Genomic DNA, 26710 nt, shown 5'->3' on the forward strand with positions numbered 1-26710 from the left:
ATCATGGCATACAAGGGTATAAAGTTGCCACGTTTATGCCATAGGACGTCTTAATGGACTCAAATCTAAAGTTTGACGTTGAAATACCAAGCATTAAGCAATTAATGATTGTATGTTGCATATCCTACTTGTACACCATGCGTAAATTCGTGTACGCAGCGCGTACTGCTTAAGGGGGTAGTACGCTGAGCATACTGGAGTGGTACGCAAGGCGTATGCACTCCTGTTGGGTTTGGGCTTTGTGTGGGCTTGGAAGCTTTTGGGCCTTATTCAGTGTTGGGCCTAGTCCCGTTTAGAGATTCGGGCTGTTACAAGTTTGTATCAGAGCCTTGGTTTGAGGGATTCGGGCACACTTTTGGGTGTGTTAGAACTCACACTTAGGAAATGGTAAAAAATTGCTTTTCAAAAACAAACCAAAGTTAAAATATCTGAAAACGATTTTGTAAGAAAAAAGGGAGAATGCAATGCGCGTAATCGGCCGAGTTCAAGTAAGTGTTCCCAATGTTTTGGCCATGCTATAGTATATATGGAAGTTAAAGTTGATTGAATTATTTTCTACTTGTATCCTTTCAAAGTTGTACATGCTTAGGATTGCATAGCCCTAGAATGAGGAAATCTGCCTTATTCCTGTTCCTTATTTGGTTGTGGTTTAGGGTAGAAGCTTTATTTGATAGTCTATGTGATTCTTTTTGTGTATGACTTGCATGCATAGGGCAACCTGCTATGATTAATCTGAGTTTCTTGTTTGGTGAGGGTTGAGAATCGTAGAGCAGTCTAGGATCTGAGTTATTGTTGTGTTTATGAGTCATAATTTCTGATTGGATGATTTAGGGGTATCAGGTATGGCCTTTGGGAAGGTACAAGTAGGTGTGGAAGGTGGTATTGGGCACTGACTACTGAAAACACAGGACCTGTACCCGAATCAATGACAGATATGATAGTTCTTAGGAGTACGATGAGGAGGAATCTCTTTCGAATGTCTTATCTTTGTTAATTGTGATATTTTCAGTTGAGGATGGTGATGATCAGGCGAGGTTCAGGTTCAGGATTAGGATCAGGTTCAGGCTTTGGTTCAAAGCCCATTGATGAGAGGTTGCGCGATCTTATCGCAACCGAGGTTACTGGTGGCATCCTTGACGCTATCCCATTGATTTTTGGTACCGTAAAGGAGGGCATCATGGAGATCATGGAGGAGCGGCTCAGGTCTTTCCGAGCCGAGATTGTTGCAGGCCAAATTGGGGCCCGAGCTCCCTCGTTCAGGGAGTTTAAGGCGTGTGGAGCGCCTGAGTTCTTTAGGGTCCGGGATCCCATCACTAGTCGACGCTGGGTGGTAGACATGGAGAATGCCCAGCGTACGAGCTTTTGCCCCGAGGCGGCAAAGGTGGGGTTTTCATCTTGTATGTTGAGGGGACGAGCATGATATTGGTGGGAAGAGGTGACCCGCGAGGTGGGATCTGCGGGTGTGGCTGAGACGTCTTGGGAAGAGTTTGTGAGGAGGTTTGATCAGGAGTTTGCACCGTCCATCAAGGTGCAGCGTTTGGTGAGAGAGTTCCAGGATCTACAACAGACTACCGAGACTGTGGCAGAGATCACTGCCAAGTTTCGGGAGAGGGCACTATTGGTTCCGCAGTACGCTGCAGATGAGGGGATGAAGAAAATGAGGTATCATTCCATCTTGAGGGATGATATTTGTGATTTTGGGAGCTTTTTGGGGTGCAAGACCCTAAATGAGATGGTGGAGAAGGCCCAGGTATGGGAAATCAAGTTAGAGCTCTGCACGAAGCGGAAGCCGGAGCAGGTTCAGACAGAAGTGGGTCAGGCCAAGAAGCCTAAGACCTCCGATCTTCCCAGTAGGGGCCAGCAGGGCCGTAGCCATTATGCCACGTGCGGTAAGCCGCACAGTGGAGCCTACCGAGCAGCGGGATCAACATGTTATGCATGTGGCGAGACGGGTCACATGAGCCGGGATTGCCCGAAGAAGGGCTTGATTTGTTTCCACTGCAACCAGATCGGTCATAAAAAGGCCGATTGTCCAAGGTTGGCTAGAGGAGGAGGAGCAGTGGCGGCGACTGCGCCCTCCACGAGGAGGATTACTGATGGCCGCCCGATCAAGGCGGAAGCTCCTGCGGTGAAGAGTCGCACATTTCAAATGACTACCAAGGAGGCCCATGCAACGCCTGACGTCGTGACTGGTATGTGATTTATTTCTGTCTTGTTTATGTTATTAGTGTGGTTATGTTGTTTTGATTTTATATAGGGACCTTTTTGGTCAATGGTTTGTCGGCTCAGATTCTTTTTGATTCGGGGACTACCCGATCGTTTGTATCTCTTATGCTCAACAAGAAGTTTCGAGATGCTCCGGGGACTTTGGATTCCCCACTCTAGGTGGATATTGCGGATGATCAGACCATGAGCGATGTGAGAGTATTTCGGAGGAGTGTTCTGAATATGTTCGGGGAGAGGTTTCCTATCGATTTGGTTCTGATTCCTTTGCGTAGATTGAAGGTGATCCTTGGGATGGATTGGTTGGGGCCCAATGGAGCCATGATAGACTGTGAGCGTCATTTGGTGAGAGTTCGAACCCGAAGTGGGCAAGAACTAGTTATTCATGGAGAGAGAGCCTCACAAGGACCAGCTCTCTGTTCGGGTGCGAGGGCTAGGAGACTCCTTCACCAGGGTTGTTCTGGGTTTTTAGCTTATGTTTCGGATACGAGGGTGGAGGCCACGCCAAATATGAGCAAGGTACCGATTGTGCAAGATTTTCCTGATGTATTCCCAGAGGAGTTGCCTGGGGTGCCTCCCGAAAGGCAAGTGGATTTCCATATCGATTTACTGCCTGGTGCGGCTCCAATAGCCAAGGCACCGTATCGTCTAGCTCCGCCTGAGATGCAATAGTTGTCTATGCAGCTTCAGGAGCTGGTAAACCGAGGATTCATTCATCTGAGCAGTTCCCCTTGGGGAGCACAGATCCTGTTTGTGAAAAAGAAGGATGGGTCTCATAGGATGTGTATTGATTATCAGGAGCTGAACAAGCTAACGGTGAAGAACCGTTATCTGCTTCCGAGGATTGATGATTTGTTCGATCAGCTTCATAGTGCATCGTGGTTTTCCAAGATTGATCTTCGGTCAAGGTTTCATCAGATGAGGATCCGGGATGAAGACATACCGAAGACGGCGTTCAGAACTCGTTATGGTCATTACAAGTTTGTGGTGATGCCATTTAGGCTCACCAATGCTCCAACAGCGTTCATGGATCTCATGAACCAGGTTTGCAGACTGATGTTGGATCAGCCTGTGATTGTTTTCATTGATGATATTTTGGTCTATTCTTAGACCAAGGAGCAGCACGAGCATTATTTGAGAGAGGTGTTGGAGACCTTAAGGAGGGAGAGGCTTTATACCAAATTCTCCAAATGTGAGTTTTGGTTGTGTGAGGTGCAGTTTCTGGGGCACGTCATCAACCAAGAGGGTATTTTGGTAGATCCCGCCAAGAGTGAGGCGGTAATGCGCTGGGAGGTTCCGAAAAACGCATCCGAGATCAGGAGTTTCTTGGGATTAGCAGGGTATTATCGGAGATTCATATAGGATTTCTCCAAAATTGTTGTACCCCTGACCCGTTTGACCAAGAAGAGTGTGACCTTTCGTGGGGTCCAGATCAGCAGTCAGCTTTCGAGACATTGAGGAAGGCCAATATGGTGGTCGATGCTTTGAGTCGTAAGACGGCAAGTGCCCCAATTCGAGATGTTTGCTTGAGGATGACAGTGATTTCACCTTTATTGGATATGATCAAGGAGGCTCAAGTGGAGGGTTTGAAAAAGGAGAACTAGAAGACTGAGCAGATTCGGGGGCAGATTCCATTGTTTGTTCGGGATAGCCGAGGATTATTGACTAAGTGTGGCAAAGTTTGGGTTCCGGCATCCGGGGGTGTGAGGCAAAGAATCTAGGAGGAGGCATAGTCCAAATTTTCTATTCATCCGGGGGCCACAAAGATGTATCGAGACCTAAGATTGAACTACTGGTGGACCTGCATGAAGCAGGAGGTTGCGTGGTTTGTCGAGCGGTGTTTGACATGTAGGAAGGCCAAAGCTGAACATCAGAGGCCTCACGGAAATATGCAGCCGCTGCCTATTCCCATGTGGAAATGGGGAGAGATCACCATGGATTTTATCATGAAGCTACCTAAGACGGCGTGGGGTGTGGACTCCGTTTGGGTTATTATGGACAGGTTGACAAATAGTGTGTATTTTATTCCGATTTACGAAAGTATTTCCGCTGAAAAATAGCAGGCATTTATGTGAGGGAGGTGGTGGTCAGGCACGGGGTGTCATATCTATGGTCTAGTACCGTGATGTTCGTCTCACCTCTAGATTCTAGAGGAAGTTTCATGAGGAGTTAGGTACTCAATTGCATTTCAGCACTGCTTACCACCCCCAGACTGATAGCCAGAGTGAGCAGACGATTCACACGCTCGAGGATATGCTTCGGGCATGTGTATTAGACTTTGGAGGGAGTTGGGATACTTACCTTCCACTAGCAGAATTCTCATACAACAATAGTTATCATGCTAGTATTGACTGACCCCCGTTCGATATCTTGTATGGTCGGAAGTGTAGGACCCTAGTTTGTTGGGGTGGATTTGGGCATCGAGTCATGGAAAGCACTGAAGTGGTGCTTAAGACCACTAAGTTAATTCAGCAGGTGCGTGATAGGCTGAGGGTTGCGCAAAGCCGTTAGAAGAGCTATGCTAACCGGAGTTGATCAAATCTTGAATTCTAAGTGGGAGATTTTGTGCTACTGAAAGTTTCACCCTGGAAGGGTGTTATTCGGTTCTGGAAGAGGGGCAAGTTGGGGCCCCAATACATTAGACCATTTAGGATTTATGCCCGAGTTGGCAGGGTTGCTTATCGGTTGGATCTACCGAATGAGCTCAGTCAGATCCATAACACCTTCCATATGTCTCAACTCCGGAAGTGTGTATCAGATGAGTCTGCGGTTATTTCATTGGATGATATTCAGGTGGATGGGAGACTGAATTATGTGGAGAATCCTATAGCAGTTTTGGACCGAAAAACTAAAGCTCTTCGGAATAAAGAAGTGAAGCTAGTAAAGGTGCAATGGCAGCACCGGAAGGGCTCCGAATGGACCTGGGAGCCGGAGGACAAGATGAGAAAGCACTATCCAGATCTTTTTGCATCAGCAGACTTCGAGGACAAAGTCTAGTTCAAGTGGGGGAGATTTCTAACGATCGGAATCCAGGTAATTACACTTCTTTCCCTTAGTATGAAAATTTATGGCAATTTGGTCCTCTCGTACGCTGGGTGTACTTGAGGAGTACGCTTAGCATACTAAGGGATGAGTGATCGCGGAGGCTAGCCATGTACGCTAGGCCTACCAAGGGTATGCGGGGCATACGCGACTACAGAGCAAACCCTAATTTTCTGGAGGTATAAAGTCATGACCTTGTCATCTCTTTTGATTGTTTGAGCTATAGTTTTGGTTATGGAGTCCCTTTTAGGCTTTTGGACCTTCTCTTGTGAGTTGAGCAACTCGAAAGATTAAAATTGCTAGATCTAAGCTCCTTGAGCAGGTTTGATGCACAAAGATGTCATCTTGAAGGTAGTTTTGACTCCATGCATATGCTAGAGGTCATAATGAGAAGAATGAAGTATTGGGGTCACTCATGGCATGCAAGGGCATAAAGTTGCCAACTTTATGCCCTAGGACGTCTTAATGGACTCAGATCTAAAGTTTGACATTGAAATCCCAAGTATTAAGCACTTAATGATCGTATGTTGCATATCCTGTTTGTACGCCATGCGTAAGTTCGTGTACGCAGCGCGTACTGCTTAAGGATGTAGTATGATGAGCGTACTGGTGTGGTATGCAGGGCGTACATACTCCAGTTTGGTTTGGGATTTGTGTGGGCTTGGAAGCTTTTGGGCCTTATTCAGTGATGAGCCTAGCCCCATTTAGAGATTTGGGTTGTTACAACACAATTAAACCCTAATACACCACCGCCACCGCCGGGTGATCAAGATTGGCGGTGAAATATCGAGAACCCACATACGTTAGTGGTGAAATTAGAAATGGAAAATGTGTGATCGATGTCTCTCTGCCACCCAACCCACCATATTCTCTGACCAACAAGGGTCATCTAGTTGTGAGGAATCCGGTCTTTGAATGTTAAGAAGAGAGTCTTAGATATTTTAATTACAATTTTTCGGCAGCAAATATGGATGTGAAACGAAGGGTTGTGTTGTTCAGCAATCGAGAGAAAATATGGATGTGGAATTAAAGGGGCCCTCATAACAACTATGTAGTTTGAATCAAGGGGGTGTGGTGGCAATGTATGGTTGTTGAAATGAAAATGTAGGGTTTTGGTGATGCAGGGCTCCCGGACCAGAGAGAAGAAAGTGAAAGAGGGGTAATTGTTGGGTTTGACAAGAAATAAAGAAAGAAGAGTGAAGAGATAACATGGGTAGAACATACATGTTGTTTTCTGACTATGAAAAATTCCGACGATAGTGTTTTTCGGTGATGGAGAGGTGAACGAGAAGGAGGATGAAAATGGTAGGAAGGAGGATGATAATGAGAGTTTCATGGTTAATAGAGAGTTAGGGCTGCCGCCATCATCTATGAGACTCTTTCTCTACTATTCTAATTAGAAAATATAAAACTAATAAAAAATGGAAAATGAAAATATTAAGGGCAAATCCGTCATTTTAGATATTTTCATAACATTTTGGACCAAACTTGCAACAAAATTCCTATTTTGGACCAGTGGTGCAAATTCAAAACCTTTTAGACCAAAGTCCCAATTTTTGACATACCACAGGGACCACATTTGCAATTTTGTCCTTTAAATCGCTACAGGATTTAAGGCAATACGGGCCACTAATGTTGCCGTAGATACGATCAAAAGACGCTGATATTATATGATGTCGCATATTCTCCGTCGTTACTAGTCACTTGCCGTTGTAAGCGGTGTCGCCATTATTACTACCATGTCGATACTAATATGATATCTACCATTATACTTTCTTCCTTATTGCTCATGTCTTCTGTAATGGTGGTTTCTAATAGTGTCGGCCTATTGCTTGATGTCATTACTATTGTTATTTTTGATATTAAAATAATAAGTATAGAAAAAACAGCTACTATAAATGCACAAAAACAACAATACATCAGTGCTGAGTCTAGAATAAAAAAACACGTGGTTCCTAGCTGAGTTCCACCAGGTTCAATAGAAAATCGAGTTCAATTAGGTTGATTCAACCGGAAAAGCAGTTCAACGTTCATAAAATTGATGGTGAAAAGATTGAACTCAAATTGGACATTCATTAAAAGAATGTTTGACTAAGACCAACTTATACTTAGAGCAGTGGTGGATTCAGAAAATTCGTCAGTATGGGGAACTCACAATCTATGATCTAGTCAAGTCTAAATGGTCAAAATAATCGGGCCGTGTAAAAATCGATTTACACATTGTTTTTCTTTTGGCTTTGTTTTCTACCAAACATACTTTTTTAAATGCTAAAAAGTAGATATACTGAACAATTCTACTAGTGTATATTCAAATTAAATTATCCATGTCTTTAAAATTATCTATGTTTCTGAATTTTGGTGTCGACTATCAATATCGATCAAAATAAAATTTGAATCTCAAACCTAGTAACCATATAAACATAATCTATTGACTCTAAACTTTAAACAATTCATAGATTTATCATATTTATGTTAAAAATCGATTATAATTAACATTTAATTTATAAAGAGATTACATCATCTCAACACTGTCCAGTACCTTAGCAATTTCGAGATCACACATAAAATAAGTTAAAACATAAAATTTGAAGTTAAAATAATGTCCAGTACTTACTTGAAGAAGAAGAGAAAGAAAACGACAAGTCAGAAAGAGTGGGAGAGAGGCCAAAATGTTGGAGCACCGATGTTCGATGTTTCGATGTCCTTCGGTAGATTTCCCTTTTATTTCTTGTTATGTCGCTTTATGTGTGTGCGACTGCAACTGCGACTATGACCTGCCTAAAATAAAGCAATATCTATGGGCCTTGGTTTCCTTAGTTAATTCACAGTCATCGCCATGGGTTTCCTTTATTAATGGGGGCATTCAATTTAAATGGTTAGGGATAGTCTAATAGTAATTTCAATAAAAATTTAGGCCCATTTCATGTAGTTATTCTACAGCCATTGGGGGAACGTGCCCCTCTCTCTTACTACTGCATTCGCCCCTTAATTAGAGTAAGCCGGTCTAAACTAGACATCAGCAAGCTTAAGGTGGGTAAATGTCCAAGAAAAAACATTTATTTATAATGAAAAACTCATTCACCGATGTAGGTGTAGCACTTGTTATGGGTATGTTCCTTTTTGACCCTTCGTATTTTAATTATTTCACTTTTGGCCTTATTGTTAGTACGCAGGGCGTACCACATGGTATTGTCACAAGACGGTGTTCCAAAATTTTCCGGACTGATCCAGAAGATGGTAGAACTAGTAATCACAATCCTGAAGAACCTAGAACGTCCTAGAATGCTCTAGGACACTAAAGTATAACATAGAACCTTATAGAACATTGTATCCAAATAAAGATACTGTAAGAACGATCAAGTATACTCAAGAGTATACGGAACCTAGATACTTCCCTTTGAGGAGGTGTAAGTATCCTATAAATACGTGGGATGACTCATTCGTCCAAACCATCGAGAAGTTTGCATTGTAAAGAAGTTGAGTTCTACAATAGAAGTTTTATTTCGTAATAAAAGTGTTCCTTGTCGTGTCTCTTGCTTTCTAAGTTCGTTAGTATATCTAGATCGTCGAAGTTAGCCTGACTTAGTTGAAGAAAAGCTAAGTGGCGCACGGTGATTGAGTCGTCCCGTGACACGTGGTATCACAACCCAGAGTTCGTGCAAGCAAGAGATTGTAGCAATAGAAGGAGGAAGTAGTGAAGTAGCCAACGTGCCCCCTATCTTCAAAGAGAGAGGAAGAAAGTCCAAGAAGAGGGACCAATCGATACCGTCAAGCAGTTCGTGGGTGACATTAACGACACGAGTGACAGAATTAAAGAGTCCATCAGTGTCATCAAGTAAGAAGTCCTCGAGTTGATTAACACCTTGAAAAATGAGTTTCGTGAGACGATAGGTCCCTTAGAAGCTGAAGTAAATCTGTGCAAAGCCGCAATTGCTGGAGGAGCTATTACAAAGATGACGCCACACACAAAGGCACCTAAACCGTTAAAATATGGAGGTAAGCGTGATCCTAAACTACTTGAAGAATTTTTTTGGTCCATAGAATGCTATTTCAATGCTATCGGAGTAAAGGGGGACAAGTCCAAGATATACATGGTCATATTATACATGAGTGAAAACGCCACACTATGGTGGAGGCGGAAGTATGGCGACATTGAGAAAGGGCTATATGTCATAGACACTTGGGATGAGTTTAAGAGACAACTCAAGAAGCAGTTATGCCCTCATAATGCTGAAGACGTGGCCATGAAGAAACTTCGAGGACTAAAACATGTATGTGCAATTAAAGACTATGTGGCAGAATTCATCGCTTTGATGCTCGAACTACCCGACCTTCAAGAGAAGGAGAAATTATTTTACTTCCAAGATGGACTACAATCTTGGGCTTATAATGAGCTCAAGAGAAGGAACGTCCAGGACGTTGATGAAGCGATAGTAGTGGAATATTTCGTAGAGATGTTCCAACCAGAAAGCCTAGCATGGGAGATAAACCCACAACAAGGCCACAAAGGGAGGAAAAGCCGGCTACTAGACCTTCACATTCGAAAAGGAAAGAAATTTAAGGAGCGCCTCGAAAAGAAATCAAGTGTTACTTGTGTGATGGCCCACACTTAATCCGAGATAGCCCCAAGAAGAAGACCTTTAATGCTTTGATCTTTGAAGAAGAAAAGGAAGAAACTTAAGGGGCACATATTAGCTCAATGCGTCTCCTCAACTCAGTGGCTAATGAAGAGACCAAGACGAAAAAGGGAGGAGGTCTCATGTTCGTGAAGACTTAAGTAAATGGAGAGAAAACTAAAGCCCTAGTCGATACAGGTGCGTCTCATAACTTTCTTGCTGAAAAGGAAGCCAAGAAAATGAATGTTCAATATACCAAGGAGATAGGCTGGCTGAAAGCAATAAATTCTCCATCCGAACCCATCCTTGGTGTCGCCCATAATATGCCTATCGAGATAGGAGGGTGGACAGGCACCATAGACTTAACGGTAGTCCCTATGGACGATTATCGCATGGTGCAGGGGATGGAATTCCTAGACGAAGCACGCCCTTTTTCATTTGAGGATCAAACCATGCACCTCACCACGGATTCCACGATTCACTTCGTACCCTTAGAAAGAAGAAAGACGGATTCCCATATCATATCGGCCATGCAACTTAGAAAAGGCCTTCGGAGGGTCGAGGTGACATTCCTAGCCACATTAAAAGGAGAAGTCGATATGCCGGGGATGGAAGTACCAAAAGAAATCAAGAAGGTACTTGAGGATTTTAAAGAGGTAATGCCACCAGAGCTGCCCAAGAAATTACCCCCACGACGACAGGTGGATCATGAGATAGAATTGGAACCAGGTGCAAGGCCACCAGTGTTGGGGCCTTACGGAATGGCACCACCAGAATTAAAGGAGCTAAGAAAACAGTTGAAGGAGTTACTAGACGTTGGCTTCATCAGACCTTCCAAAGCTCCGTTTGGCGCCCCAGTGTTTTTCCAAAGGAAATATGACGGTAGCCTAAGAATGTGTATCTACTATCGAGCCTTGAATAAGGTAACCGTGAAAAACAAGTACCCCATCCCCTTAGTAGTCGATCTCTTCGATAAAATCACAAATGCTCGCTGGTTCACAAAGTTAGATCTACGGTCGGGGTATTGGCAAGTTCGCATAACAGCAGGAGATGAGCCGAAGACGACATGTGTGGCCAGGTATGGATCATTCGAGTTCTTGTTCATGCCCTTTGGACTCACAAATGCACTGGCCACATTTTGCACCCTCATGAACAAAATCTTCCACCCGTTCTTGAATAAGTTCGTAGTAGTGTATCTGGACGACATCGTAGTCTACTCAAAAAAGTTGGAGGAACACGTAGAACATATAAGATTGGTTTTCCCGTCATTAAAGGAAAACCAATTATATGTGAAGATGGAGAAATGCTCTTTTACCCAACACGACGTAACATTCCTTGGGCACAAGATTAAGCACGGGAAGATCTACATGGATGAAAGCAAAATAAAAGCAATTTCAGAGTGGGAACCACCTAAGAACGTGTCCGAACTACAATCGTTCCTAGGTCTGATTAATTATTATCAAAGATTCATATTAGAATACTCGGCAAGGTTAACTCCACTAACTGATCTACTTAAAAAGAAGGTAGCATGGGAATGGACAGACAAGTGTCAAGAAACGTTTGAGGAGCTAAAGAAGGTCGTCACAAAAGAGCCAATTCTAGCATTACCTGATTACTCGAAGCCCTTCCAGGTACAAACTGATGCATCAGAGTTTGCTATAGGCGGTGTTTTGTTACGAGAAGATCACCCGGTGGCCTATGAATTTCGGAAACTTAATGATACCGAGCGAAGGTATCTGATACATGATAAGGAGATGACAGCGATTATACATTGCCATCGAGTATGGAGACATTATTTACTTGGAAATCGATTTGTGATTCAATATGACAATGTCGCAACAAGCTACTTTCAAAATCAGAAAAAGATAAGTCCCAAGAAAGCCCGTTGGCAAGATTTCTTGGCTGAGTTTGATTATGTCATGGAGTATAAGTCAGGGAAGGCAAATGTGATCGCCAATTCCCTAAGTCGGAAAGCAGAATTCGCAACCATCTATCGGATAACCTGCACCTTTACTGATCGAATCAAAGAAGGGATAAGCCATGACCCGTAACAAAAAGCTTAATGGAGATGGCTAAAAAAGGGAAGACCCGAAAATTTTTGGTCGAAGATGGACTATTACTCACTGTTGGCAATCAAATGTATGTTCCAAAATGGAACAAGTTAAGGAGAGAATTCCTAAAGGAATGCCACGATTCAAAATGGGCAGGGCATCCTGGAACACACCGAACCATGGAAATTGTAGAAAAGACTTACTACTGGCCAAGGATGAGGGACGATGTAGACGCCTATTTTCGGACATGTCTCATATGCCAACAAGACAAGGTGGAACAGTCTAAGCCAGCTGGGTTGTTAGAACCGTTGCCGATTGCGAAGCACCCATGGGAAAGTATAACTTTGGATTTCATCTCGACCTTACCTACATCTGAAGGTTGTGGTTCCATCATGGTGGTCATAGACCATTTCTCCAAATACGGGACATTCATCCCTGCTCCCAAAGATTGCACAGCCGAGGAAGTTGGTCGGTTGTTCTTCAAACATGTGGCAAAGTACTGGGGACTCCCTCAGAGAATCATAAGTGACAGATACCCACAATTTACTGGGAAATTTTGGAGGGAATTATTCAAGCTCATGGGCTCTTAGCTCCACTTTTCGACCAGTTTTCAACCGAAAACTGATGGAAAAACGGAGAGGGTGAATCATTTGCTGGAAATTTATCTAAGGCACTTTGTTAGTGCCAATCAATAGGATTGGGCTAAGTTACTTGACGTAGCCCAATTTTCTTATAATCTACAACGGAGCGACGCTACTGGAAGAAGCCCTTTTGAAATTATCATGGGTCAACAACGTTTGATGCCATAAGAACTAACTAGGAGGTATAAAGGCACTAGTCCACCCGCATATAAGTTCGCTAAAGGGTGGAACGAGGAACTTGATATAGCAAGGTCTTACTTGACCAAAGCAGCCAAACGCATGAAGAAGTGGGAGGACAGAAGAAGACAACCACGCGAATTTATAGTTGGTGACGAGGTGATGGTGAAATTTCCCCAGAGAATGTTCAAGTCCACTCGACAAGTGCACAAGGGCTTAACACGAAGATATGAAGGGCCGTATCAGGTGATCCAAAAGGTCGGGACTAGATCATATAAGCTAGACTTACCATCCAACTTAAAGGTCCACCCCGTATTCCATGTAAGTCTCCTTAAACCTTATAATCGAGATGAAGAAGACCCTTCTAGGAGTAAATCACAATGAGCTCCAGTTGTGAATGTGATCTCCTTTGATAAAGAAGTAGACGAAATTCTAGCCGATAGAGTAATTCGCAAAAGAGGATCACCAAACTATTGGGTTTTGAGCATAACTACATCGTATGTGTTCATGCAACCCTAATTGCTTTGGATCTAAGTTTTTCACTAGTTGAACATGCAAATTGAAAACAAAAGCAAAACCCTAGATCTAGCATATAATTTTCGAAAATTACATAATAAAAGGGTTTTGATGATTACCTTAACTTGTTATGAAGTAATAACAAGAACACCTTGTAGATCCTTGACTCTTGAAAGCAAGTGCCTCAAATGTGACACCTCTAATGGCTTACAAACACTCTTTGCAAGAGGATGAAGGAAGAGAGGAGGGGATACTAAGAAAAATAGACTCCACTAGCTTTTTAAGGCATAGGGCCGAAAATCTAAGGGGTTAAATCCCTTTTATACATGAGGTGGCTTAGTCCCAAAGCAAGGGTTCGCAGGTGGAAACCCTAATTCCCTGCTTAAGGCCTAAGCAGCCCATGGACTCCTCTTTCGAAGGCATTGGAAGAAAATCTTATAGGGTCATCCTATAATTTTCGGCCATTCCTATCCAAGGAGTCCAAGAGCCCAGTTTCACAACTATCAATGATTTGCAAAACAGCCCCTGTACTTTTAATTAATTCCTTTAATCCCAAAATTAATTTCTGATTAAATATTAATTAAACAACATGATTTCCAATTAATATATTATCTTCATAACATAATAATAAATCATTTATATGAATTTATTATTCCAAACAATAAATTCAACTTCTCTCCAAAAGTCATCCTATCAAGTTGAAAGAGTGAAGGCAACCTAAAAGGACCATGCTACAATCAAATCAAGTTCATACCAATTATAGTTACGGGCTTAGACACCTAATCCAACAGTCTCCAACTTGAATAAGTCTAATAACTATAATTGCAAGTATGACCTCAAAATTTGACTAGCAATCGTAGCTTTCAAAAGCCGCTGTCGAACTCTGACCTAGTCAGTTACGTGTCCTTAGATAAAAGATAAAATATTCCTCCATTCTACAAGATATTATACGGACATGAGACATGGATTATAATCAATCTCTCTTTCCAAGATTTGTATCCCGATTTCTGATTTATGACGACTGATAACAGACTACTAATTGAACACGTCAATTCAGTCCAGGCTTGGCCAAGCGCTTTAGTTGTCATCATCAAATCATAGTGGGGCCCACCAAATGACTTGGAGGAATCAATGCGCTTCTTGAGGAAAGTACTGATAGATGTGGAAGGTAGTATGGACCCGTACTACTGGAAGCAGAGGATCCATACTCGAGTTAAGGAAAGTTGCGATGAAACCAAGAAGCTTGTACTTAAGAGATGACAATTTGGTCTTGATGTACAGGATGTTGATGCCTGGCAGAGAAGCAGAGTCCTCTGATATAGGTGCAGACAATGCAAGACTTTGTGACTGGATTGCCACTGAGGTTTCATAGATCTTACTAGAGGAGTTGTCCGGTATCATTGGTCAGATCACAGATAGAATGATTGTCAAATTTGAGGAGCGGGCTAAAATCTTGCGTGCTGCAAGAGAAGCTAGTGAGGCTGCTAGCGAAGTAAATTTGGGTGTGGAGGCACAGCCAGGAAAATGAAGGTGTACACATAACTCAGGACGATTGGGAGGAGGTGGAGAGTCGGATACAGCTGACCTGGGTGCTGGAAGTCAGCAGAACAAAGAGGTGTGTGGCAAGTGTGGGGGAACTCACGTGTTTGCTTGTCACAAGTTCAAGTGATTCAAGTGTGGGGAAAGAGGGCATGTGCATCGTGATTGTAACAAGGATCAGATATGCTTTCATTGTCACCAGCTAGGTTATTTCAAGTGCAACTTTCCTGCATGGGTGGCGGAGGGAGTTCAGGTCCCAACACTCATCGTTCCTCAGGAGGTCAAGATCGGGCCGCAAGAAATCACTGGTATGTATTTTGAGCCCCAATTCTGTAATAATATTAATATAAATATGTTCTTGGTCGGTGTTGTATCGTCGGATCAAAAACCTTTTGTATGGTAGGACTATTCGCACCATATCATAATTTCTACAATTTCAATAAAATTAGAGTTCAGTCTTCAGTACGTTGATATTTCAGAGGGTGTAGATCGCTCTCGCTAGGTTTGAAGTTGTGACATTAAAAATTTTCCAATAACCCCATCTAAGGTTCATAGTTACTCTATTATTGCCTGAGTCATTGTTCAAAGAACTGTAATATGCCATTTTATATACTGTGGACCGCGTTTAGAAGAGGTTGGAGTATTCCACTTAAGAGCCCCAACAGCAAAGAGTCGGGCATTGCAGTGTCAATCTGTAGATGCCAGAGTTTCATCAGATTATGTTGCAGACATGTTACCTTTAGCTTTCTTCATGCTTGTTATCAGTATTTATTGTTGCCTTGGAATCTTGTATTGGTATGGGTAAGCATTATCTTTGGTTCAGTTCTCTGTTATTGCCTGAGATATGTAATCAAGAATTTTTATATGCCATTTTGCATGAAAAGAATTATTAGAGGGCCGTATCTTGTCGGACGGGATTAGTGGTTTGGTTGTTGTCCAGTTCTTTGTTAGGGTTAGGTCAGGAGTATTGTTTGGAAGATATATGGTCGAATCATCAGGAGTAGTTCGTTAGCGGAATCAGAGTTCGGAAGTGTTAGAATTTGTTCTGGTAGGATCGGAAGTCGTTGATGGAAGGACCTTTGGGTCCAAATTACTATCGTTTCTAAGGAAGGACCGGCAACAAGGAGATGAAGGTGGCAGTCACATGGGTTGTTTGATCATTAGGTGTGCCAAGGGAATTTCATAATCACAAAGGTTAAAGATGGTTAGAATGCAAAGATCCTTCTGGGAATGGGAAGTCGGAGTGAAGATTCACCAGTTTCGGTCAAGGGTTATAGTCTTCGTCACCAGCATAAAAGGCCTAAGGATTTGGTATAGTATCATGGGAAGTGACTGGGATTATCGAGCTTCCTGAGATTTCGGGGAGTATTAATCTAGATTTTAAGAGTTGTACAATCATCGAGATTGGCTAGTAATGGAACGCTAGCATTTGTAAGCTCAGGATGCAACAGTTTGAATCGCAAGGTTGCGAGATGGATTGGAAATCCATCTAAACTTATGGATTGGAAGAACGCAGTCGAGCCCAAGGTGGGGAAGAATCGTTGGTCTAAAGGATTTCACAAGGAAGGATAATTGGATTTTGTTGCACAATTATATGGACACATGGCAGGTATGTGGATGGATCTATGTCGAGGGTGGTGGTAGGACCTCTCTCCCTGTTCTTGTATGATAAAGGCTTTTGGGTTAGAAGCATGACCCGAACACCTGATTCGGATATATTTAGATGCGGGTTCGACTCAGTTCGATTTTGGTTGGTATGGTAGAGGTGCGGTAAAAACCATGGGCGGTGACCATGGCGGAATTGAGGTGTCATTATACTGCTAGGTGGCCATAGCATACACTAGATTGGAAAATTGTGTGGGAGTGTTGTAAAACTACGTGCTAGCCGTAGCATTTACCAAGATATTAGATAGGTGTGGAAATGTTGTAAGTCTGCGATGGGATCGTAGTATTCTCCAGATTTAGATAGACCATCATTGGGGGGTCGTTGGTATAAAGGAGGATCAGTTTGTGCCTTGGGTAAGGCGGATAGTATTGTCAGAGATAATTTCTCTGTAACAGGAGGATGACCATTAGGGTCTGAGGCGAGGTTAGGCTTGTGTAACTCTCGATGGGGTGAAACCCGTAGGCGTGGCCCGTTCATTGGTATAGACTGGGTGAGACTCGCGGGCAAGGCCCATATGATTATGGCAGTGCAGGTGAGACCTTGTGGAGACCGGTTGGGTCAAGGTATTGGGTCATGGTTTTAGTGGGATGATTATGTTGTTAGTGAGTGGCAAAGGGTGATACATAGGCTAGGGTAGCCTTGGCAGTTGGACTCTCAGGAACCTGGTGGTTGGACCAGGTGCGAGACAGGCAGTCTCAGCGGTGGTTTGGAGATTTTTTATAGCCCGGTTTAGTGAATGGTTGTCGTGAATCAGAAGATTTCTGGTGAAATGCAAGTGTAAATCCTTGGATCTCAAGTTACGATTTATGTACCTAGTTGGCTTTTGGTTGAGACTTACATTGGGAATCATGAGTGTATATATACAAGATCTTTATTTCACCAATATATGAATTAAGGAATCTGTATTCCAAGGGCATCAACTGAAGGCTTCAGGGTCGAAAAGGCATGTTTCTAGTTCTGATGGTAGAAATCGCCCTTGTGATTGTGCTTTGGCATGGTTCTACCAGTGTGTAGGTCTGTCAAGTTATGGCACTTGATAATTATAGCAGTAGCATATCGGTTCGGTAGTTAAGGAATCAGTGACTTGTTCAGCACTAGAAGGTTTAACTCCCAGATTGTCTCCTATTGCTCAATATGTTCATGGATTCGTTAACTTCAAGATGAGTCTTTTACTAGAAAGATTATCTAATCCAATTTTATCATGTGAAAAGTTTTCGGCAACAGCTAATGGTCGGTGATTGTTTTTTCCAGGGGAAACAACTAGGTAACCAAAAGTTGGATAATCAGTTTGGAATGCAAAGTGGAGTTGAATTAGTAGTGATTTAGTATGCGATGTCTGTCGGGGAGTCAGACAAGTTCTTAAGATTTCATATTGCGGGCAGAGTAGAAATGGTTATTCTTCAGGGGTTAATTTAAGTTGAGAAAGGATCCGTTCATCGTCAGAATTTGGGAGCCCTGCTAAGGCTGGGTTCGGTTGCATTTTGGAAGACTATTGTATGCCCAAGGTTACTTACACGGTCCGCATCGGAGTTATGGTAGAATTGTTCAAGATGGCTGACGTACCTGTGATGGTAAGGAATGATTTCGAGGACGAAATCTAATTTAAGTGGGGGAGAATTGTAACACCCGATTCAAAGTAATTTTTAGTTTAGACCCTTGGTGTGTTAATGTTTTACAGAAGTGGTCCCTAGGGGCATATTTTCCAACTTAAGGAAAGTTGGAATACGGATGGCATACTCCTTGTACGCTGAGCGTACTGGTGCAATTCTAGATCGTGGGTCTTAACCACGTACGCGGGGCGTACGTGGAGTACGCATGGCGTACGTGAGCATAAGTGAAACCCTGGTTTTTAGGGTTTTCACCCTATTTAAACCTTATGATAGCCTCATTTGGTCTTGTTTGGCCAGCCTCCACCTTCCTTTGTTCAAAAATCGAAACCCTAGTGTGTTTTTGTGAGTTTTGAGCCTTAAAGAGTGTTTGTTGGTGGTTTGTGAAGGAGAAGAAGAAGTGGATCACTTGGAGAGGTGTCTTGAGATTGAATATTCGGGGTTAGCTCTTTATTTGCAAGCTTTTTAGGGTAAGTGGTCTTATGGAATCAGATCTGAGAGTTTGGCTTCAAGTCGCAATGGATTAAGTGATTAATGAACTGGGGTGGCCAACTGGGGAGTACGCTAGGCATACCAAGCTGGTACACTGCGTGTATTAGCCCCAGAGGGTGTACGCTAAGCGTACAAGCTGAGTACGCCCCGCGTACTCAGCAGGTGGGCTTCGGATTTGGGATTCTCGATTTTGGGCCCATGTTTGGACCTAAGGAGATTAGGGTCTTGTTAGGCCATCAGGTTTCTATTTATGGGCTGATGCTTTTATATTAGGTTCTTTTGGATGAAGGCGCACGAAGGGCTTTGGGCCCAATTTGGAAGATTGGGCCATAATTGGGCCTTGGGTGACCATTTTGGAATTGGGCCTTTTGTGTAGTTGGTTTGGGCCGTGGCCTCGGGCCAAGTTAGGTAAAGGGTAAAATGATCTTTTACCCTAGTTTAGACTCTTAGTTATGTGTCGTTATCCAATTATTAATTGGATGTTATTTTCTGATGATAGCGCGAGGATTTTATCGGACCAGCAAGCAGAGATTTATCTAAGTGACTCAGCAGCTGGAGGTGAGTTACCTCATTGTGCTTAGCGGGTCACAGCCACCAATTTCGGCCCCATGGTTTATTATGTTTGGATGCTAGATGTCTGTGTGAATCTTGCATGTGTTATGCGTTGATATGTATACCGAGTGGGGCTTGATGTCGGGCGGTGCTCGATGACTGTATTGTATGCTATTGTCTTCGTCATTATCGCATGTGTTTGTATGATTATATGTTTATATGTGTACCGGACGGGGCTCGATGCCAGGTGGAGCTTGATGACTGACAGGTCTGTGTACCGAACGGGGCTGGATGCCTGACGGGGCCTAGTGACGGGCTGGGCCCATTATGTGTTTATTATGTATGGTATGTGGTATTTTGGGGAACTCACTAAACTTTGTGCTTACGGTTTTCAGTTTATGTTTCAGGTACTTCTGGTTCGAAAGGGAAGAGCCAGTGATGATTTCAGAGCACACACCGCCTTATTCCGTATTTTGTGATTTACTATGATGTTTTACGATGTATTGTTACACTTTATTCCACTTTGATTTTGTGACTATGTTTTGGATTACAGTTTTATCAACTTAAAAGTGAAATTTTTGGTTCTAACATTTGGGACATTAAAACAAATAAATAAAAAAGCCAATTGATGTACATTAGGGGTGAGAATTATTTGGTTTTGAACCGAAAAAACCAAATCGAACCAAAACCGATTTCGAACCAAACCATATTCAAATTCGGTTTTTGGTTTGATTTGAGACCATACCGAATTTTAAATTTGGTTTTTTGTTTGAGTTTTGGTCTCATGAAGATTAGACGAAACCGAACTGAAAAAACGAATTGCATTAATTAACTAAAGAATAAATTATATTTTATATATTAAATAAAAAAGTTAAATAATCAATATAAAATAAAAGACATTTTAACCCTTTTAGCAATTTAGGGTTTTCATTTTTCACTTTTCATTGACCATCACCATTCACGCACTCTTTTCACTTATCAATTTCACCTCTTGACTTCCAATATGATGTTACGATTGTCGATTCCTTATTCCCACTCCCGGTTTCACCACTCAGGCAATCGATGAGTATAGTCCAGCATCGCCATGCTTCAAGAACTTTGAAGAACATTGCAAGGTTGCGAGAGAGTTCGACACTAGCCAAAAAATCATCATGTCAAGAAATCAAAGCTGATACACTTTGACTTCATAGATGGAATCAAAGTTTATATTTTTGTTTGGAACGTGGAAGTTTGGCAATCGACGACGGAGTAACTGTTTTAGATGTATAAATGAGATCAAAGTTTAGCAAGCTATTAGGAACAACTTTTGAACTTTATGTTTTATACTTTTGTTTGAAACTTGGAAGTTAAACTTTCTAGATAGTACTAGTACCATTTTATCATTTTATATGTGAAACTTTAGATCTTTTTATTGGAACTTTAGTTTTTTATGTTTGAAACTTTGTAATTTATGTTTGCAAATTGCAACATTGAATTTTTCTAAGAAATTATTTGGTTTCGTCAACAGAATTAGAATTCGGTTTTCGGTTTGGCTTAGAGGGATTTGAATTCCGTTTGGTTCGGCTTTTGATTCAAAATGAAGAAACAGATAAACCCATAAACTGAACCGATTCCCATCCTGATTTTAATATTCTATGCTGAATTTAGAAACAAAGATTATAAGAAAAAGTCGTGGTTCACTGCCTGCCTGCTGGTCAAACTTGAAACACAAAAGATATAAATATTTCACTGTGGTGGTCAATTTTGCAAACACCAACAAACATATTGTCTTATTATGAAACAGGAATAACAAAAACCTGTGACTCGGTGCCAAATTAGAATGTCGTGATCAACTTAAAAACACAAAAAAATCATACATAATTTGACTGTGGTGAACAAATTTACAAACACAAAAAAGCATATCTCCGATTATGATGAACACCCAAAAGAGGCTCCACCCAAGCTAAAACTGCACCCGATGGGGAATTCACCAAGGACGGACTTGCAATGGAACTTCCAAATTAGAATCACCCAAGGTAAAACTGATTGACATGACCAGCCATCACTGTGTAACTATTTTACCTGAATCCATACTTATACCATCTATGCTTGACACCTAACCCATAATTCGCTTTTGAGGCTTCACTCAAAATCAAAATAGCAGTGAAGTTTGATCTTAAACTTCCCCTGTAGGATTTGCAACTCACCTGTCCACTGGTCCTTCAGCGTTCAGATCAATTCTAGCCATCTTTTGCACTGTTTGTAGATATCGTATCATTAATTAGTACTCATATCGATGAATAAGTTCGTCAGCATATCCATCATCATATCACTCCTACTGAAGGTACTTGAAATATGTTTCGTTAGCATAGTCTCTTGGTTTATGCTGGCAATAGTTAATAATACTAGCTAGACTTGGTTGATCAAATACTAGCATACATATATGAGAATCCTTTCTTGATGCCGCCTGAAACATAGAATCATGAATTACAGAAGTATAAAAACTAAAGGGGTACAAAGTTCTGTAGTCGATAATAATCAGCTTGGTGGGAAAATATAGAGAGACTTATGAAGTATGCTACAAGATATTTGCAAATATATTCCAACCTACTAAAAACCATTCAAACCGTTATATAACACCAGATACCAGAAGCCCTGTGTTATTCAAAATTTTCTTCATTTGTAGAAATCAACGACGAATCACTGATGAGAATATGACATCTCAACTTCTGATAAGGTGGACCATGATCAACTGGGAACAAAATTAGTTGCAGATGTGTGGATGGAAATAAGCAGAAACCCTAAAACAAGTTGCAGTCAATATTTTAGTTATTAATCCATTGACCAAACGCCTAAAGTCTTTGCATGCCCTTTTTTTATTTTTATTTTTCCTTTTATTTGAAAGATCATGAACACCTAAGTTATTGGTAAAACTTTGAATTGAAGATTAAGCTTTCATGTTCCTTTTCAGATTCTCAAATCTTAATTATCTGATCTTCAAGTCATTTAGATAGAGGTTTCGCACTATAAAATCATACACTTCAAATTTGAAAAACTTCCAATACATAAATTTTACACCTTCAAGCTCTAGTTTATAACAATAGCCTTCAAGCATCGCCATATTATTCTTATATAGTTACTATATTGGTGGCGACTGCCGACTAGGACTTGCATACGATACATGAATAATATGCATATATATATAGTGACTGCAGAAATTAATTCCACAAATCATGATCCATTGAGTTTCCTGCAGCCTCTTCGCTATGAAAGTCAAATCGGGGAGGGCTAAGAAGCATCCCTTCAGCCATGTTCACAAGTACATTGGGCATATCAAATATCATATCTTCATCCACAAACCCACCCCCTCCAATCAATGGCTGGTCGACTGTAGCTACACCACTACCATGAGCACCCAGGAAAGCATCCATTGCTGCACCTGCTGCTCCAGCTGCTCTAGCAGCAGCTTCTTGGATGTCACGTGGAGCGGAAGAAGCTGGCACAGGCAATGAAGTTACTGAATTTGGGAAGTTAAGCTCAGCATCTCCACCTTTGAGCGCCAGTGCTGCTACATCATAAGCCACCGCAGCCATTTCAGGAGTGGGAAATGTACCAAGCCAAATACGATTTGGTGACTTAGGCTCCCGGATTTCTGAAACCCATTTCCCACTACTTCTTCTTTGCCTTACTCCCCGATATTTCGGGTGTTTTCCAGAAGAACTTGCAGAAGGAGAAATAGTATCATTTTTCCACATTCCTTTTCGGCTTCAGATGCTTGCATGAAAATATAGAACTGTGTTTGGGGATGAAGATCACCAGCGCAGCCATGCAAATATATAGGGATTATCGCGAACTGTTTAGGGTTTAGGAACGACAATTGCAAACCAGTAGGAGATGAACTGCGTTTGTGAGGTTTTGAGGTGTAAGGCAAAAATTCGGATGATGTAGTTCCAAAAGCCAAATGGCAATATCAAGTACCATATAGTTGCAATCAATATTTATGGGTTAGAGTGTGACATTAGAGGTGCGATATGACGGGTTGATACTTGATAGGCACTTCGGTAATTACACTTCACCGCTTCCAAGATTGATGACTTTCGCATATTAGCCCTTGGACCATTCCTTTCTCAGCTTTAAAATATGCACAAGAATGAATTTCTAGGTATTTTTGCAAAAACATCGTCTATCTGGCAACAGTCATTTAACTATTAAAACATATAGCACAAACTACCACTTGTACGCATGTTTCTTGAAAAATGCTGTGTGCAACTCATGTGAACGTCTTATCAAGTACTACAATTTAGTTTCTCAAAAGATGTTTGAGTAACCTTTTGTCCATTTTGATAATGAAATCTGATAACAGTCGGTATATATTATTGTTTTTTCTTTAATATTTCCTATAGCATAATACTTACATACTTTATGCTAAGGATATAACTAATCCTTCCACATTACCTTCCGACACTTAGTCTCCTACAATGAGAGATGTGAAAACCCTAAAGGGTTTTCGATTGTATCAATAACTATATATACTAAATAATAAAGAGACATCAATGTCACAAATCTCTATACAATGTATAAAATATAAACTAAATTTATATGATACTTAACACACAATCCCGCGGTCCAAGCAGTAGGATCCTTAATGCTCAGACTATATCTACAATCATAAAATGGATATGCGGGGTAAAGCCTTCATAAAAATGCAAGTGAACTAACGTGAAGATGGGACATGTAGCACATGAATATGAAGAGAAACAGGGCCGGTCCAATGTTTTTTAATGCCGCGGGCAAAACGACATAATAATGCCCTTTTTAATGGTGTTGATCTACTTCGAACATTTAAGAGAAATATTAATTAGAAAGAAACAATGTAACAAAACGTTTTATTTAAAGACCCATATTTACACAAACTAACATATACAAACTTGGCTTAAAACATTGTCTGACTGTATTCTTGACACAAAAATACAAATTATTCTATCACATCTAACACTTGCTAAAAATAACATTCGGTGCTAAAAATTGTCACACCTTACGATCTTTCTTTAAGTCTTCGTACATCTTAAATGACTTCAACTTTGAAGCACTCTTTTTACAAGGATGATACAATAAAAAAATACAGTCAACAAAAGCAAACAGAAAACAGCCCATCAGCCACGAGGAAGAACTAAAATCAATCAAATCATGTGAACAACTCAAAGAAAAGCCCCAACAATAGAAATCTCCAATATAGCAACGAACATGGAAACACAACAACAAAAGTTAACAAACTTTCATACAACAGAACCAATCAACTTTGTCTTTGTTGAAACACTAATCACGACATCCTACTTTCTAAGAATTACCAAGAATAACAACCAATTTGTAAACACCCAACAAATACCGGGCGCAACAATTAACTTGTGACTTCACTGTGTCAATGTACAAATCAAAATACCACCAAACTTAAAAACAAAGCACCGTGACAACTCCATGTGCAAAATACCCCAAGTGCAAATTCATTTTCAAGAATTAACAACCAAAACAAAAGTGATCTGAAACTAAAAAGTGGAGATCAAAACAAAATAAAAATTAGAAATTAGATGTCTTGTAGAAATTGCTAACAGGGTAACAGTTCACAAAAATTAGAAATTAGAAATTATATACCTTAGAGAGATTGTGAATCAGATGCAAACTCGTCATTCACTCCTCCTCCAGAAAATCAGAAAACGCAAAGGATATCAGAATGAGATGTTGAGATGAGAATTTTGATTTTGATTTATACGAAACTAATGATTAAAATCATGAAAACGGAGCTAATTTAAAAAATGTATATTCATATCTCTAATGGCAATCGATTCGTGGGGGTGGGGGGAACGGTGTAATCATCAATATGTTGCCAAAGAAAGGACTTTTCTGATTTCTCTCCCCCAGGCCACGACTCCTCATCTTCTGTTAGGCGCCATTATCAGCGATATACCCTCACCGTATTTATTTTTTTTGCCGCCTAATGTCTTTTCCTTTCCCGCTGCAAGAGACACTTTTGGGATCCAAGATAATTAAATTTGAGCAGACTATATATTTAGTAATAGTATTCGGCCTGAATTTATGCCCCCCAAATATTGATGCCCTGGGCCATAGCCCAAGCCGCCCAGGTATGGTCGGCCCTAAAGAGAAACAACATGTTATGTTATAAAATATAAATCTATTTCAATATGCTTGATATGTCGATGTCGTACAAGATTAGAAGCAAAGTAAATAGAAATGATATTCTCACATAAGAAAAGTGTGGTACAACACATGAGACATGGAGTTCAACAAGAAAAATGCAAAGGCAAATAGCTCGACAATGACATTAGCCATGTTGTGGAACTAGATTTGGCACTCGACCAAATGATAGCATGATGTTGTTTATATGGCCATAAGACAAGATTATCACCAAGAATCAAATACAAAGTAACTTGAATCGGATCAACGAGTCTCGAGACGTATTGCTTATTTCACTTCAACGTAGGGGACCAACTCGTCCACTTATAACATGCAAAGTTGATGAACACGAGTGAACGTACCAATAAGATATAAATAATATTTATATATGTTATTTTCTTTTCAAGTCTTGTCACTTGGGAACTTGGTAATAAATCTTTAAGCGAGCGGGTAACAAAAAGGGTATAAATTGAAGGAATGCCAAAAATAAATGTTGTTCAAAATTAGTGGGGAACATTTATGAGGATTGTAAAAATTTAGGACTTATGAAGTAATTAGGATCTAGACACAAATATATGCATTACCGTACGACATAATTAATGAGTTCAAATTGGGTTATTTTGTGTGATGTTGGTGAGCAAGGTTTTGATGTGTTATATTGAAATGGAATCATAATAAAAATCAGTTTTGCTTGGGGACAATCAAAAAACAAGTGTAGGGTATTTTGATATTGCATATTTAGTCATACATTTTATGGGATATCTTATCGTTTTTAGCCACATTTAGTCTTAAATTAAAGATAAAAGATACTTATTATGTTTAAAATCTATTTTGTAGCAGCAAAGACATGCTCGGGATAAAAGTAGCGAAAACGTGGTGTTGGAAGCGAGACTGTTGAAAAGAGTCAACAAAGGTCAAATTTTGGAGGATTTTGAAGAACCAGATCGTGGTTATATGGTTGCAACAATGTGGTGAAGAGTTCTCAATCGATAAAATCACAAGATGAAGTACAAGTTAGAAATCTTGGAGGACAAGCGAAGAAATCGATACCACGACATGGTCATAACCTTGCCACGACGTGGTGGAGTAATTTTTGCAAATCCTCATAAATATTGATTTTATTCGTCATCTAGAGTATCCAACAACTTTTAGACGAACCATGTGATCAGAAAACTTAGAGAATACCAGTTGAAGCCAGGGGTCGATAGCGGAGCAAGTCTTAAAGTGATCGAGAGTTCGATCGTGATTATTCATTCGGTTTGCTTGTCTTAAACACGCTTAATTCAGTTCATTTCATGTTAATTCATTTTTCTACTTTAGTTATAGGTTAATAACCCTAAACTTTCGTTTAGATTATATATATATATATATATATATATATATATACACACGTTGATTTAGATATTTACGGATTATTCTT

The 26710-nt window shown here is 40.9% G+C and overlaps 1 protein-coding gene across 1 annotated transcript; it reads right to left on the bottom strand.

Moving 5' to 3' along the window:
* Nucleotides 1-22319: 22319 nt before the first annotated feature.
* On the bottom strand, nt 22320-26419 carry HRD (Integrase-type DNA-binding superfamily protein). Its single transcript, XM_079053528.1, is given in 3 exon segments — nt 22320-22821; nt 25560-25613; nt 26358-26419. Coding segments are annotated over 3 exon segments (618 nt in total).
* Between the last annotated feature and the right edge of the window lie 291 nt (nt 26420-26710).

This window comes from Lactuca virosa, chromosome 1 (genome assembly GCF_052849685.1).
Source record: "Lactuca virosa cultivar CGN04683 chromosome 1, Lactuca_virosa_CGN04683_v6, whole genome shotgun sequence".
In the NCBI taxonomy this organism is placed as follows: Eukaryota; Viridiplantae; Streptophyta; class Magnoliopsida; order Asterales; family Asteraceae; genus Lactuca; species Lactuca virosa.